General features: G+C 37.9%; 1 protein-coding gene across 1 annotated transcript in view; it reads right to left on the reverse strand.

Moving 5' to 3' along the window:
* The window catches only part of FRMPD4 (FERM and PDZ domain containing 4), a 307,753-nt gene that overhangs the window by 2,557 nt on the left and 287,735 nt on the right, over positions 1–17,461 (reverse strand). Inside the window, exons 8-16 of the mRNA XM_065677447.1 lie at positions 16,146–16,277; positions 13,873–13,992; positions 13,065–13,201; positions 11,750–11,876; positions 9,324–9,413; positions 8,524–8,706; positions 4,253–4,391; positions 2,603–3,664; positions 1,001–2,272 (exon numbers count right to left, since the gene is read on the reverse strand). Coding sequence (XP_065533519.1) covers positions 1,001–2,272; positions 2,603–3,664; positions 4,253–4,391; positions 8,524–8,706; positions 9,324–9,413; positions 11,750–11,876; positions 13,065–13,201; positions 13,873–13,992; positions 16,146–16,277 — 3,262 coding nt within the window. The remainder of the gene's footprint in view (positions 1–1,000; positions 2,273–2,602; positions 3,665–4,252; positions 4,392–8,523; positions 8,707–9,323; positions 9,414–11,749; positions 11,877–13,064; positions 13,202–13,872; positions 13,993–16,145; positions 16,278–17,461) is intronic.

The following is a 17,461-nucleotide window of genomic DNA, read 5'->3' on the forward strand; positions in this document are numbered from 1 at the left end:
TTATGAATAATTACTTGTTCATTCCACTACAACAGACTTTGTTTTTAAAAAGGAATAAAAAATAACTTAGAAAACATCCTGTATCTTCCCCAATATATCGATTGCATGTTATCTATTAACTAATTAGATAAATATTTTCAGATTAAAATACTTTCTTTAACTGCACCTGAGAGGGTATGAAAAGATGCATTCATGGTAATTCTGGTTTGGTTATGTGGGCTTTTTTGGCAGAGAAATAACACTTTTCATTCTAGCTCCTAGTCTGTTCCACTTTTGGATTTTCATGCATTCACACATTACTGCTACATGTAGGTTGCAGCCCAGGAAGAGAGAAATATTTAAAACCCAATTGAAAGAATTTCCAATGCTATCTCTGCAAAACTTTGCGGGGTTTTTTGGTTTTTTTTTTTTTTTTTTTCTTTTTTGGTAAGTTCACAAAATCTCTTGAAATTGGAACTTAAAAATACGGTAATGGTTCTATATGTAAATTATTCTTTAAGGAAACACCTACTGTCAGATGGTGAAGCAAATACATGCTTAATAAGGTAGTGACATTTTCTCATCCTTACATTTACAGCTTTTTTATTCATATTGGCATGTTTTTGACAATCTGCTAAAAAAGCATCTAAGATATAATAAATGAATCACAGTTTTTTCTCTCCTACGTTAATATATGTTGCATAGTCATTTTGTAATCTAAAAAGAATTCAAGTAACAATGGATTTTGAAGAGGCTTCCAAAGAGTGGAAGAGAGCATCCCTCTTGAAAGTTTTAACTGTAATGAGAGGGGTTTTAAAAAATTGATCCTTGTAAGCAGCTCATAAGAATATCTCAACGTGTACAAGTAAAATGAATAGATACACTGAAGGTCTAATCCCACTGGCTGCTAGAGTTTGATGTAGTAGTTTGAGGTAAAGATAATACAAATGTCTCACCTGGTCCTCAACATTAACACGTAGCTTTAAAAACAAATGTAAGAAACACTTTATTACTGCTGTACCTGTGGTTTCTTTTATCTTGGGGATCCGATGACATCCTTCTCTCAAAGTGCCAAACAGTGGTTCAGCATTTATTGCTGAATGCACAACAGGCACTGTCATTCTGTGACACACCGCTTCGGGCTGCTGATGCAGGTCCTTGTATGTCGTTCCATGTTTTGGAAGAATGGCAGCTCTTTCATCTGCTGAAATATAGGCAATGCCCTTCATTGATGGGTCAGAGATAATGTGCTTAACATCAGAAGTACAAAGAGGAGATTCAACAGGGGTAGCACATGTGCTACTGCCTGTGCTGCATCCTGCATCCACTGAAGAGCACTGAGAGCTTTGCAGTGAGAAATGGCCTTCACTTTGCAGAGATGACATGCGCTTAGCTAAGTGATATTCACAAAGCCTAGCCACGCTCTGCTCAGCTTCTGGAAGCTTTGAAGGATGGTCATCTGCAGATAAATCAATATCTTCTGCATCATTTAGGTCTTTGGCTGAAGACACAGGAGTTATATCTGACAGAAAGTTTTCACCTTGGCTAAGCCCCGAGGTATCATCCTGATCCACCTCAGGATCCACTTCATCCTTGCAGTCAGTTTCTGTTTTACCGAGGCCAGGAACTCTTGGAAATGTCTTCCCGTTCACTGTTTCTGAGCCTGGCTTATCTGCTGCCCCATCATCATCAGCGTACCATCTTTGGCGAAAGGCAGTTCTTTCCACATTAAAAGTGCTTAGATGTTGACTGTCTCTTGCTGAAAGAGTTCCAAATTTAGCTTTTAGATCTTCATCAGTCTCTGCTTTTTTAGTTCCTTGTGGCTTTTTCACAGTAGCATTGCCATCAGAGGATGCTTTTACTTCGCTGTCTGTCATCTTATTTTTCCTTTTACTAGTGCAAGAATATACCAAGGACCCCATGTGCAATTTGCTAAAGTAATCAGTGACAGATTTTGTTTCCATGGTCTCTGGCTCCATTTCCATGTTATCTGAATGAAGAATCTGCTTTGAAGGCACAACTTTTGACTGTAGCTCTGCAGCCTGACGACCAGCCAAAGGCTGTGAGGGCTTCATGCCTGGCCCTCCAGCCTGGTTTTTAGCCATGGTAAATTCAGTCTGCTCTTCCACAAGGGGTTGGTAGCCTTCACTTGTGGTCAAAAACATACGTGCAGTATTTTCTGACTGTTTCTGTGCTGCGGCTAGTTCAGAGCTTTCAGTCATTTCAGAGGAATTTGTTTCATTGCCAGAATCGGAAGATGACTCAGGACTATATGCTCGCAGGATAGCTACACCTGCAAGCCACAAAAAATAAAGAGTCAATTAAATGGCAGCAGCTGAAGCACCTGGATAAGTGACAAGCAAAGGGGGTGTGTTAGAGACAAAAATATGCTTTGTAAGAATACTCTGACTTTATTGCACAGTTCCCGGGACAGGTAGTTTAATAACGTAATGGTAGTTCCATTAAATATTATGGAATATGATGTATGGAAAATGATGGGGAAAAAAAAAAGGAAAACCAAAGAAAAAAAACCAACCAACCCTCATGAAATGAAGCATTTCCAAAGCTAAATGGATGAGATGAAATGATTTTCAATGAATAAACGTAACTATGGTGAAAGAACCTGAATTGTCATTCGTCTGCTGTTCCTCTGAAGCAGCCAAAGCTTCTAGTGCTTGAAGTGTAGAGACTACAGCATCATCTAGCCCCTTCTCACACTTCCCCTCTGTATTAGTAGGGACAGCATCGATAAGCGACACTGGAATGTCATCACTGCCTAGATTATTGGCTTGCTCCTTGTTGTCTCTAGGCTGTGTTGCTTGATTCTGAGAGTCTTCCTCATCTGAACTGTCCCTGAAGCCAGGTGGAGGAGCAGCAATGGCCATGTTTAAGGTATGCAATAGGAAATCATCTTCATTATCATCACCTTCAGGAGGTGGAAGTGAAGTCAAATCAATAATGTCATCACTAGAACCAGAAAGGCTGAGAAGAGCAGGCCTATTGATTTCTCCTACCATAATGTCTTCCTCACAGCTTACTTCATCTTCATCTTCAGCATCATCTGTGTTTTCTGCATAACAAATATCATGCAGCAAAGGCTCTTCTATCCCCTCCGCAGCTCCAAATATTTTACCATCATTTATAGTTGCGTAAACAGCATTTGTAGCAAACTGAATGCTTTCAGCATCTGGTGACAGCTCCAGGCCTTTAATGTCATTGGCATTACTAATATAAATGGCTCTTTGTTTTTCTAATACTTCTGGACTTTCATCCAAAAGCCTTTCATAGCCAAGAGTCTGGGGACTGATACCATCCAAGTTGTGATCTCCAAATATAAAGGAAACTTTTGCTCCCCTGGGGGAATCCTGTGTTTTCTTGCTTGGTTCCAGACCTGAGAGTGACAGCAGTGAGGGCTGATTAAAGTTTCTGCTTTCTTCTGCTTCAGTGGGGTCACTTTGCTTGGCCAGATGCTGATCAAATCCACTTGAATTGTATGTATTTTCTATGTACAGATGTCTGTGTTCTTTTTGACATAACAGACTTTCAGAAACATCTACAGTCTTCTGTTTTGGATCAGCAAAGGACATTTGTGTCTCCTGATCTCCTTCAGTCAGGAAAGTGGTAGTTTTTGGTATACAATTCCACTCAGAAGCAAGGAGATTATGCTTCCCTCTATTTTCACTTCCTACAGCATGGTGAAATAAAATCAACATTATGAAACTGAAGAGCAAAGTCACATTATTTTTAAACAACTTGTTAATTCTGAGCAATAAATACTATGAATAGGACAGCTGAGCCATCAAACACTTCAAAAGCAGTTTCAAACTCACTTCTAAGTTAAATACTTGTTGATTTAATGACCTAAAGTTTAACTGGTACATTTGAACTTTAGCACAGAACTAAACCTCAGCTAGGTACAAATGCTATTCCAGAAAGAGTAACACAAATCCAAATCAAATTCTGGTTTCTCCAACATCATAGGTATTCTTACAAAAGATATATGCGTATGAAATAATAACATTCATAGGGAGCATGCATCTGTTTCACCACAGTATGGAAGAAATTCATCACCTGATTTATTTTACCATTAATGTGCTATAATAGGCTGAATATTAGAACATGATGAAGCTGAAATTACATGCTGTGGTGCTAGGTCTGAGCCAGCAATCAGATCTCATTTGGCATAGACTTGTATTTATCTGGAGGTGCACTGACTTAAGCTGGCTTCAGGTTTATACACTGGACCATCATCAACATACTGGACAATGAATACCTGTTTCTCGGCTCCCTGTATTTTTCTTGTTGGCCATGTTGAATATTGAGCGCCTTGAGTCAACCAGCAGTCTGTAGTATCCAGCTGTTAGGCAAGCAAGATTCATTGCATCTGATGACTCCATCAGTAGAGTAATAGGCTAAGAAGAATACAACCAAGTCTTGGTTAAGGCTGTTCCTCCTCAATCCGTTTATCTGCTGACAATACTACTACATGGAAGCAAAATGAATTACAGCACAAACACCACATGCAAAAATACACATGAGAACTCATTTTCCTCATTACCAATATCAAACAGCATCAAACTTTTAGAAAAGACTGGAGTTGCAGTAAGATAGAAGTCCAACTGGATGTTCTAACAGCTGATTTTGCTCTCTTTCTGAATGAAGCTAACCATTTTAAGATTCTTGCTGCATCATGTTCTTGCATAGATATATTCTCACCAAAGCACAGTTTACTGATACTTTACAGTAACTGCCAAGGGCTAAGAACCTGGTTCATTAAGCACCGGAGTCTGGCAGTAGTATGGGAATCTGCAACCTCTCAGAAAATGAGATGAGGTGCCCTAAGTACATGTAAAGAAGCAAGATACAGGAAGCAAAAATCTAATTATTTAGATAATAACTAAATTAATGTCTAAATAATTAGATAAAGCTATTATTACATAGCAGTGATAGTGAATACTGCAATGACAGCTTAAAAGATTTGTTTGTGGCCTGGCATTACTGAAAAGATGTGATGAAAAAATATGCAGATAAACAGAGACAAAAAGAATGGAGAAAGATCCCCAGAAGGGAAATGAGCAAAGAAAACAAACTCAAAGCATTCATAAAAAAAGTCAGACCTAACAAAAATGAGAGACCCCAGAGCTTTGAAAAACTGTGGCTGCCAGGCTAGCAAGCATCAAACCTAAGACATCCATATGAAACTTACTTCCTTTAATTCCCTTTTCTTTTGCCACAACATATAAAATTATTTGCCTAAAGCTTTTGTTCATGTCTCTGTAGCTTTTAACACCAGAAGCTGCTCCTCTCAAATTTATTTGAAGGTGGCTAGCCTCTACAGCTCCTAGAGAGGGAATAAAAATGAAGCCCATACCAAGATATATAGACAGAAATTACACTGTAGACAGCCCTTCTTACCAGTCACAGTTTATAGTCATAGCTGTGTGGATATTTGTGACAATTTATAATAATTTAGCATGCAGAGCCCACTGTCAAAAGACAGATGCAGGGACCTGCATAATTTGTTATGGCAGGAATGTTACATGCAACAAGGACAGCTATCCAACTTAATCAACCCCTTACTAGTTAAAAGACAACTGATTCTGATGGAGGCTGTGGCCAAAACATAACTGATGATCATAGCTTACTACCAAACCCATGATAGGTCTGACAATTTTTTTTAAAATGCCGGTGCTATAGTATCTTAGTCCAAAATACTCCAGGTGCCCTGAATACTGTATGAAGAGTTTTCAGCATCAGGGTAAAAATTATGCTTTTTTTTTTTTTTCTTTGAAGTTTTTTGTGCTACAATTTGAGCTTCTTTCAGTACGTGCTGCTTTTAAAGCACTCAATCATAGTTGTGACAGTTAACTATAAATTATTAAACCTGAAATGGACTTACTAACCTCTGTTCTTCCAAGTGACTACTAAAAAATTACACTTAAAATGCTAATCTCAAATTTTCTGCAGTGATGGACAGAAATGGATGATCTTCGTAGAAATCTCAGATTGCTGAAAACAGTGCTGTGAGCTATTGTTAATCTCTTATACAGTCCCATGACAGCTAAACTATTATTGCCTGCTTCTGCCAAGTGATACATGCTTGAGAATACATTAAAAAGAACCAAAAATAAAATAAAAATCCTAACTGTTTATTCATTTATTCATTATTAAGATATTGGCATATCCAGAATCTGCATATATCAACCTGCTTCCTTAGGGTAACCGAAGAGATGAAAGCATCAGATGAGAACACCTACCTGTATGTGTTTGCATCTCCGCAACAGGACACAGTAACAACTCTTACTTGTGCCCCACAGAGAGGCAATTTTTTGCTAAATTCCGTCCAGAGCCTACTAAATTTTGGAACTGAAAAGCCAGTCTCCCTGGGTTTAAGATGACGTGTTGAAATGCAAGGAGACGGGATGTACATGGTTTGTGGTAAGACAGTAACAGTATTATAATGTAAAATTACATAATACCATGGCAATATGTAACATCATGGCATACAGTGCTGCATTTTACATACAAGCAGATGTGAAAGATTTAGTTTCTATACTACCTTCTCCATATGTAAGAAGGTGATAACAGCTTTCTGATAAGAGGGCTATGAGTTTAGCACAGTAACACAGCTAAAGTAGCCTGAGAGATCCACAGATCTCTGCTAAGTAAGGTGAAAGAGATGCTGTGTTCACCAACCCCTATATTTCTCTTAAGTTACTGTCAAAGAGCATCTAGATTAATTTACAACAATTTTTTTTAATTAGAATCATAGAATCATAGAATAGTTAGGGTTGGAAAGGACCTCAAGATCATCTAGTTCCAACCCCCCTGCCATGGACAGGGACACCTCTCACTAAACCATCCCACTCAAGGCTTCATCCAACCTGGCCTTGAACACTGCCAGGGATGGAGCACTCACAACCTCCCTGGGCAACCGATTCCAGTGCCGCACCACCCTAACAGGAAAGAATTTCCTCCTTATATCCAATTTAAACTTCCCCTGTTTAAGTTTTAACCCATTACCCCTCGTCCTGTCACTACAGTCCCTGACAAAGAGTCCCTCCCCAGCATCCCTATAGGCCCCCTTCAGGTACTGGAAGGCTGCTACTAGGTCTCCACGCAGCCTTCTCTTCTCCAGGCTGAAAAGCCCCAACTTCCTCAGCCTGTCTTCATACGGGAGGTGCTTCAGTCCCCTGATCATCCTCGTGGCCCTCCTCTGGACTTGTTCCAACAGTTCCGTGTCCTTTTTATGTTGAGGACACCAGAACCACACACAATACTCCAGGTGAGGTCTCACGAGAGCAGAGTAGAGGGGCAGGATCACCTCTTTCAACCTGCTGGTCACGCTCTTTTTGATGCAGCCCAGGATACGGTTGGCTTTCTGGGCTGCGAGCGCACACTGAAGCTGGCTCATGTTCATTTTCTCATCGACCAGCACCCCCAAGTCCTTCTCTGCAGGGCTGCTCTGAATCTCTTCTTTGCCCAGTCTGTAGCTGTGCCTGGGATTGCTCCAACCCAGGTGTAGGACCTTGCACTTGTCGTGGTTGAACTTCATAAGGTTGGCATCAGCCCACCTCACAAGTGTGTCAAGGTCCCTCTGGATGGCATCCCTTCCCTCCTAATTAATACAGGGAAACTCTTCCAGGTCAATAAACCTAAAGCATTCAAAGCAAAAGCTTAGTAAAATATTCCTCGTGTGTTTTTGCATATAGCTGGGTAAACAAAAAGAACTGTTAGGCTCTATTCATTTTAATAGAATGCTTAGGTGTCTAGTATAATCAGGACTCTCTCTTCAATCTCTGATTATCCTGATTAATTCTGTAGACAATCCATGAAGCCTTTTACTTCAAAACCAAATAGAAACCACACCAAGAGGAACCAGGAAAATAACACATATAAAACTCCACTCATTATGCCACTAGATGCCACAGATGCAAAGTGTTAAGTGGGATTTAAGAAAAATTAAATTACTATAGGTAGATGAAGAGCATCTGTGAATACATGATGTAGGGGAAAGCACTGAACTGGAATTATATGGTCTAAGAAAAGAAATTTGCCTTTTTACAGCTTATTTCATTGGTAACTGCTATGTGGTTACTTGCAGTGAACTTTGCAGGTAAAACACTGAATTACAGGGGACATTGATCTTATGAAGCTGGTGATTCTCTAATGGTAATAATATAGTCTGTTATTCTAGAACGAGCTTCTAGGGGCTCAATGAACTTCAAAAGAAGGTCAACTTCATCATAACCTCTTCTCACCAAGGAAATCAAGGAAGACAACAACAAAGTGAGTTGCCTGAGGTCAGCCAAGAGAAAAATCAGAACAGAATATGAGTGCTGCAAGGCACCAGTCTGGTACACCGTAGGCCTCTCAAATTCCCAAGTCATACTATACGGGCAGTCTGAACAAAAAAGAAATAAAACACATCCTCCGAACATTATTAGCATGAAAATGTTCAAAACAATATAGCTTGATCAAATACGCAAAGGCAAAAGCATTATTTAAAGATGTTATACCAATATAAATCAACCACAAACTTACTTTTACATCTAAGACGTGCAGCTCAACTCTAACATTGCTTTCGTCTTCTGTAAACATCTCAATCCTGTTCACGTGGCTGAAGTCTGCCAGGAGAGCCACCAAGTTTGTTTTGGTGTTTATCACATGACTGATTCCATACCGTGGCCCTACTAACAGAGTCACTTCTGAACGCTTTTCTCCCTGCTTTAGCAAAAAAAGAAGAAAAATAAAAGTAAAAAACATGATAGGTACTGCATAGTGGCAGAAATTTCCACCACCTTCTTTCATTTTCATGGAGCTACTTTTGCATGCATTTCTACATTAAAGATTATTCAGTCTTTCTAAGAAGACATAATACACAAGAACATACTTGACTCATAATTAGAAACAAAAAGTAAAGGAATCTGCTGCTGGATATTGACTACACTCTAATTTTTAGATGGATAGTTGGATGGAGAAACAGATGGATGGATGGAACCTGCTTCTCGTAAAAGAAAATCTTTGTCATTAAGATTTTCCAGACTAATACTTTTAGTATACTATAGTTAACTGGATGGTGCTATTTGCCAAAAGGGTGCTACCTATCTCTAAATCCCCAGCAAAGTTGAAATTATAGCAGGAATGTTATTTTCAGGATGAAAAGGGAATAAAAAATAAAAGTGATTTGGCTCAATTAACAATGTTTTTTTAAGTGTATTAATACAGCCCAAACTTCTAAAGAAACTGATATATTCCAGTTTCTGCAAAAAGGCATCTGGATTAAAAAAAAAACCAACACAAAACCCAAGAGAACAGAGAGGCTATTTCAAGAGAGATATTACCACTAATGTTGCCTTGAAAACACGGCCTCCATATAACCGCAGATCACTGAGGAACTTTAGATAATGCACCTTGGCTTGCAGAGCAGATAGCTGAGGAAGGAGAAACAAGGGTAAGAGGCAGTGACAGAAATCAACACATTACCAAATCCAGAGAGAAAAATGTATTTGTGTAGTCTAAGGAGATTGGACTTCAGTAACAGCTCTTCAGAGCCTGAAACTAAATCATTAGATGCTTGAGTTTCAAATGAGGACAGACAGTTTCATTCTTACAGATCTTGCTTGTTTAGTTAAAATGCACTGAGGACTTGGTTATGGGTGGATTAAAGCACTGCAAAAGCATTGTAACTGCTCTAACTAAGGGAAAATATTAAACTACTCAGATTAAACATCTGTTCATTCAGGCATTTCAAGGCTAGACAGCAGTTTTCCATTCATAATCACCATTAGTTCTTAAACATTTATGTACCTATACAGAGAAAGAGAGCAAAGAATTTGCTAATTTGCTTTTGTCAGCTGTGTGTATTACATTTTGCTAGGCACTTGTGGCATATGGCATATTATTCCACCTCATTATCGCATTTCTTATTTTTTAAAATAAATACCTTTCACTGTATTTAGTAAGGAATAAATCTGAAAGCTAAATACAGTACATCAATACATACAATCACACCATGCAATACATGTCACAATTTATCTTCTTTTCTCCTCTGAGCTTAAACTACCTACCTAAAAAGAAACAACTTGGAAATATCTCATGAGACAACGGGAAAAAGAAACAGTTCACCCAAATAGTCCAGACTCAAACATTTTACCTCCCTGGTGTGAATCCTTGTGTTGAGACTTTTAAAAGGTAAGTTAAGACAAGCTCATCTCATTTGCTATTCTCATTTCAGCCACTAGATTTCAAATTCAAAATGTTTTTTGACCTTGAACAGCATTTTAAGAGCCTCTATCCTAAAGTTTTTCTAGATGCCAAGGAGGAAATGGATCTAAAGCAGAGCAACTAGTGGTAAGGCTTTCCTTTTCCTTTCACCAGGTGTTGAGTTGGTGCAGAAATACACAGGGGTTGTGAAAAAAGGGAGAATCCCTTCATGTGGAGGATGAGAAGACCCCAGAAAGAAATCAGTTCCTGCATTAGTACCTCCAAGTGAGACAGAAGATGATGGTGAGCTGAGACGCTTTGTTTCTGAGACCTGCTTGCTAAAATAGCAGGTGGGTGTACAACATGTTTCCAGGGCTCAAATCAAAAAGAATGAAGCAATACCAACAAAGTCTGCTTGCTGCAGGAAGGGACTGTTCCAACCTCTTTTCTAACCGAGAACTGGTACTGTGTGCCACTGTCAACACCTGCAAGGCCTGCAGCAGTGATGGCTTCAAAAATAACCCCAAATTTACACTACCAAAACAAGCAATAAGCAATTGGCATTATGTAGCTTTAGCTTCAGCAGTACAGGAGACATGCAGTGCTTCAGTCAAAAAAGTGGCCTTTCTCCTTGACCACTGCAGGTCAAACACATAAAATCACGTTAACAGTCATGATGTGATCTGAAACCTCCAAGCAGGATTTCTGCTGATCACAGTGAACCTTAGCTCAGCCACCAGGTTTTGTGGGTTTTTTCCGCTCAGAAACAAAGTGTCATGAAGCATTTTATGTCTCAACTAGTCACTCTCAGGTTCTTTTTGTAGTCCATAGGGAGAAATCAGCATTTCTAGGACACAAGCCATTTGACCTATTTTTGGTTCCTAATGTGGGATGGGATGAATCGCTCCCTAGAAGTGCCTGTTTCTCTCAATTGACTGCATAGAGACTAAATTACTTGAATACAGAAATCTCATTATGGTGTCTAAAACCAGCTTCAGCTGTATGCATGTAAAAAAAGCATTTCTCAGAGGCATTGTCTTCTCCACGTTTTTTTCCAGCTGAAGTGAAAGCTTAATGCTAAGAAAAGCATTTTAAAACAGCAAGGAGGGTCAGTTACTGTAAGGACCATCATCTAACCAGTCAGATCTTGGCCACTGAAAAGTCTGTATCTACAGCATTATGGAAAACAACCCTGAAAAACAGCATGTCAGGCCCATAGGTTAATGTGGTTCACATGAGAGCATCAGAGAGAGAGCAATAACTTTTCTAACAAGTCTGCCATTAATAGGAAGCACTAAATAAATTAAAGAGTATGTATCCTTTGCATACATGAAGTATTAATAACCGGTTTTCTGGCATTCTCAAGATAAGAAGATAGTTTAGTTAGGGTATAATTAATTATTTTTAATTGTTCTTGGACATGTTGTACCGAGCACAAAAAGTTACATCTCTGAAAATATAATGGCTAGGTGTTTCTTCGAAGGATTCATTTTAAATGTTTCCCATACACGCCACCCTTTCTGTTCTTTAAAACATATTCTCCATTAAGATGCAAATTTAATACCTTTTTACCCGGAGGAACTAGGTTTTGATTTGCTTTGACAAGGTGTGAAAGTGCTTTCTTTATGTTCTTTTCCTTCATGCTTTGTAGCACAGCAGATGGAAGAAAAGTCTCTAATCCCCATTCTTTTCTGCAATAAAAGGCATATATTTAATTTCACATTCCTGTGATGATTATTTGTCTAAAGACTGGTGACTATGATGCCAAGTGAATGAACACACCTGAAAACAGAAGTAGAGTTAATCAAGTCCAGTTTAGTAAGAACACATTATTTTCTATATTCAAACTGTGTATTACTTATGAAAAATATTTAAAAATTATGTATAATCTCTTCTGTCCGTTGCATTTCTTCCCTTGTGCCATTCAGAGAAGAAGCTTTAAGTTTTAATGTTTAAAGTCTATGCTGTTTTAAACACCACTTAATTACACAGGCAAGTACCATCACTGAATTAGAATCACAGAAGATTTAACAACATAATGTCAGATTTAATTTTATTTTCTAGGCTTTATTTTAAAACGTGCAAATAAGCCAACCATTGTCTTTGTCACTTACAGTTTGTGGGGATTTTTCTCCTCAGAAACAACCAGTCCCTCCCATTTTACCAAATTTTCTTTTCTGCTTGAGGCACCCTTGTGATAGAGGACTCTTTACCCGTAAGTAATTATTTCTGCTGATTCATTCATAGTGTATAATATAACATCATTTTCAGTAAGGTGGGTAAACTCTACAAGATTGAGTGTGCAACATTTGCTCCGATTATGCAAGTAAACCAAGTAACAAAAATAAAAGTTCGGGGGGTTGGGGTTTGTTTCTTTCATTGTTTTTTGGTTTGGTTTATTTTTTTTTAATTTTTAATCCAAGCAGATGTACACACAGTTGCTTTTTGGAAATTTGCTTTACTTTGTAATGACATATACACTTTGTCTAACATAAAACGGGTGCCTACCTTCCATATACTTCCACATTTAAGAAATCTTATAAATGGAATCTAAGACCCCACAGTCATCTGAACCAAGAAATCATATAAATCTTGCTATAAAATGGATTCAGACTACATAAACTTAGATTTGATCATTAAATCATTGAAAGCTAATCTTATTTACATTTACAGACTATTTCATGTGCCTAAACAGATGACCAAAAGATAAATGGACCAAAAGATCCACACATCTCTTAACACACCTGAATCAATTCCAGTAATTAAGATTGAACCTAAAATTGGCGAATGCATATAGACTTATTAAAGAAACAACCTTAAAGGATATGAGCTACTCCTAATATTTCATTGTCAAGGAACACATCGAATTCTCAACTTACTCTATGTATTTGAGAGAGATTTTCTGAGTTTGCTTGGTGGTCACAGTTGCAATATACATTTGTAATGCAGCCAGCCGCAGGGCAATGTCATATTTCAGTTCTGGTCCAAATCTTTCCTGAACCACGTCATTACAGCTCTGCAAAGAACACCAGTAGAGGGAGCATCAACTTAAAAAATCTTTTAATTAACATTGCACGGAGAGTAGCCCCAAACTCAGAAGCAGGACCATCCTGAAGGTAAGACTGTTGCTCTCAGGATATGGATACTTCTGAAGAACAGATACTCCTGCCAAGGAGCAGAAGGCATGAGCATTTTGATTTAAGCTCTCTTCATCCTTCCTGGGGAGAACAGTAATCCTCTTTCAGAAAGAGGGCTGGGAGGGTATCAGTGTATCTGAGCTCAGGATTCTACCTGGTGAGATACCCAGGAGAACCACATTGCTTGTTCATCAGTTTTCTCATCCATTTTACTGGAAGTTCCTTTTCAGACATCATTTCTGTCTGATATTACAGTACCAGAAATAAGTATTAGCAATTAGTTCAGCCTCACTCTTTTCTAAAGCCAAATATATTTTGGAAAGATATCAAAGCATTACTATTTGGAAAGACTTATGAAGAAAAAGGACTTTGTAGATGATAAAGATTTGCACATTTCCCAGCTGCACTCATTGGCTTTATGCAGTGGAAATAAAACCAAGGATTTACTCCAGCCACGCTTTTCTATGTGAAGATATAAATCTATATATACACTGATTGTAACTACCTTTTTATTCGCCTTTACACTTACGATGGCCATGCTTTCACTTACCTGTACATAGAGATATTCAAAAGCAACTGGATCTCTTCTTAAAAGATCAATGGGGTCCTTTGGGACAAAACTAATCCTGAAAAGACATCTCATCTTATGTGAGCTTGGCCTCTGGGTCACCTAGGACAATGCAATAATCATTAGAGCTTCGCAAGCCTGGCTGAGCAACACAGTCAGTAGTCTCAGGTAATGTGACCCTGCTCCAGAGCTATGAAGTAGCAAGAAAAATAATTCTATCCAACAAAGAGCTTTGCCATAGGCTCCTTATTAAGTTCTTTATGTAAGAACATCATATATGTAATCTTACGTGAAAACTTTTAGAGTCACATAGGCATGACTGCCCAATATAACTCATCCTCAAAGGAACACAATTCACTCATTCAAAACCAGAGTGAAAGGACAGAGAAAACAGACCTTAATGAAAATCAACCAAGTGAAACACAAACTGAGTTGTGCTTCAGCAGGACCAAAATACCCATAAATAAGAAGGGCTCCAAATTTTCTAGGGAGAGGCCACATTTTACTTCTCAGAGTGACTGATAATACAGGTGAAGCACAGCTTGGCCGTTATTATTCTCATTTTCTCTCTCTTGTTTTAATCCACCAGGGAATTTGAGAGAAATCAGGTCTTTTTCCTGGGTTGTTCTGGATCAAGAAATCTATCCCATGACTTCTGACCAAGACAAATCTCTCCCAATACATTAAAAGTTTAAAAAGACTGCTTTGCCTGTTAGTCAGCAAAACTTTGTCAAATATTTAAAACGGTAATCTGGGTATGTTAACAGGAGACCGCTACACAGCTAATGAATTATCATATGGAAGGGTAACAATCCAATAGCACCATTGTAAGTCATGGTCAGCAGCAATATTATAATGGAAAATTAAAGTACTACTGATTTTAAAGGACTTTTTAGCATACTTTATAATCAACATATTTAATTGATAAAATTTTACTTTTAAAAATCTCCAATGAAGTCTCTGTCTTACCTTAACAATTTTTAAAAGCATATTTATCTCATACTGTCTCTGACCTTATTTCTAAGTATCTAGGCATACTCTGTATGCATAAAGAAAAGCTCCAGATGGGATTTCCAAAAGCTCACTGTGTTGGTTTATTCTGATCCTTCTGATTTCAATGAGAATTTTACCAATCACTTCAAAGAGAGACAGCTGGGCCAGGAGAGCTAGTATTGAGTACTCTGGATATTACCACTAGGTATATCCACAAGAAAAGAATGTTAAGATGGCAAAGTCAAGTGCTTAAAGGTTAGAAAATGCTAGAAAGACTGATGATCAAGGGAATCCTATTGTTTATATTAAAATTTTTTCCCCCTCTAAGAATCCATTTCTCTTTTTTTTTTTTTTTTTTTTTTTTTTTAATTTAGGTGAAATTTTAAAAATACTAGTGTTCTACTGAAACATAAAAATATCATGGAAAAATTTAGGCTAAACAGTTTGGCAAAATGCAATGCGGCTAAAATCAGGGTCCTCTTCTGGGAACCTCAAAGCAACTTTACCTCTAGTCACACCTCCCTGATCTAAGGAAGAAGGAATAAAGTCACACCAGCATTTTGTGGGTCACAATTCATCATCACTGAAGTGACATATTGTATCACTGTATAAGCAAGCCAAACTTGGTTTAATCAGGAATATTACACCCTGATACACATCAGATACACTCCCGATACACAGAAGTATTATCACCCAGATATATATCTACATAATCAGATAGGAAGCAAAGATCAAAATAAGTTTTTTAATGGAATTTGGTCAGACTGTGGTTTTCTCAGAGTTGTTATGATGGGTTTTCTAGCTGTTGAGAATGTTTACTAGCTGGGCCACATACAATATGAGAAAGGCTTGATAACTCTTTTTTAGCTTTCTTTCTGATCTTTTATAAACTTTTCAATGGCCAAATGAAGCAATGAAATACGATGCCTATATAATAGAAAAATAATTGTTTTCTGTGAGAACCTGATTCTTACAACTACATCTGAATACCATTCTTATTTGGCAGACTGCATCAAACTATAAATCTTCCGGTTAACTCACTTGAGTAATGAAAAAGATGTATAATTTTTCAAGGCCAGGTTGGATGAAGCCTTGGGTGAGATAGTTTAGTGTGAGGTGTCCCTGCCCATGGCAGGGGGGTTAGAACTAGATGAGCTTAAGGTCCTTTCCAACCCTAACTATTCTATGAGTCTATGATTCTATGATAATATACTGATCCACACATTTCATTAACATCTGCTTTCACATGTCATTGTACAAACCTGAGTTAGAGTCTCCTGTTCATGTAGCAAAAGGAGTTTCGTCCCAGATCCTTCAATCCTCTGCTCCAGCATCAGGGAAAAATGTTCAATACATTTGATGGAAAGCTTTTCTTGGAGTGTTAAGATGACATCCTAATTAACAAAGGATTAATGTGCTTAAATTCATGAAGTGCTTGGGACCCAGTTCTTTACTGCTATGCACCCTGCATGTACTCAGCACAGGGTGGAAGCCCAGATGTTAAAGGGGAAGACAGTCACATTTTGCATGCTCTGCACAAATACACAGGACATCACACACATTCACCCAGTGAAAACTCAGTGACTTTATATTCAGACACCCCTGAGATGGTATAAGATATACACATGAGAAGTATATACATGGAGTTGCTGTGCATGGACAACTTCCTGTGCAGTTTAACCTGCAAATTATACTTGGGTAGCCTTAAATCATATCTCTCTGTCTCCTTGGCAATAAAACCTTTTCATCAGCAAAGGAGAGACAGTCTTGCCACTAATCTCTTCACCTTCAGTTGGGGCAGGACTAACAAGCAGTACAAATAAAATGTGTACATCCAACAAAAAAACAAACCAACCCAGAATGTCCTTTGTTTGTTCTATGGCAAGGGTTTTTCTCGAAGTCCACTTTTTGCATTTTAAATGTTGACAGAAAAGTCAATGACGATGATGACTGTGCAGAACAAAGCTCTAAATTCAGGGACCATGTTAATTTATAGTATAAACCCCATTTTCAGAGACTTTTAATTACTTTTTTTTTTTTTCACATTGGATTATGTTTAATAATAACTGAAAATTTAAGAACAATTGTTTCTAAAATAACAGCTAAACAAACTGTCTCACAAAACCACCCAACCACTCCCCATGCTACTTTCATATAAAGTTCTGTAAATTAAATACATGCAGAGACAATATAGTCTGGCAAAGTATCTTTTGGTTCAGTGAATGTAGCAGGAAAATGAAATATATAATCACCCATCAGTTAAAAATAGTTTCACGGTATGCTGGTGAAAAGATTGAAGCATTTCTACCCATCCAAAAGATTTCTAGGTATACATAAGTATCCAGATGGATAGGACTTACTAAAAGATCATAATGAATAGTAATCCAAGTGTTTTAATATCATTTAGGAAGATTGACTGATCAATTACAGTTTGTTTATGGAAAACCAGTACCAGATTGGTGGAAGGATGAAAAATATATGGAGGAGGATGGGAACAACTCTGTACAACGTAAAGAATTTAAGACTAATGTATTGCAAGAAACCACTCTGAATAATGGAGGTTAATATTACAGTATTC

Source organism: Lathamus discolor, chromosome 4 (genome assembly GCF_037157495.1).
Source record: "Lathamus discolor isolate bLatDis1 chromosome 4, bLatDis1.hap1, whole genome shotgun sequence".
NCBI classification, from domain to species: domain Eukaryota; kingdom Metazoa; phylum Chordata; class Aves; order Psittaciformes; family Psittacidae; genus Lathamus; species Lathamus discolor.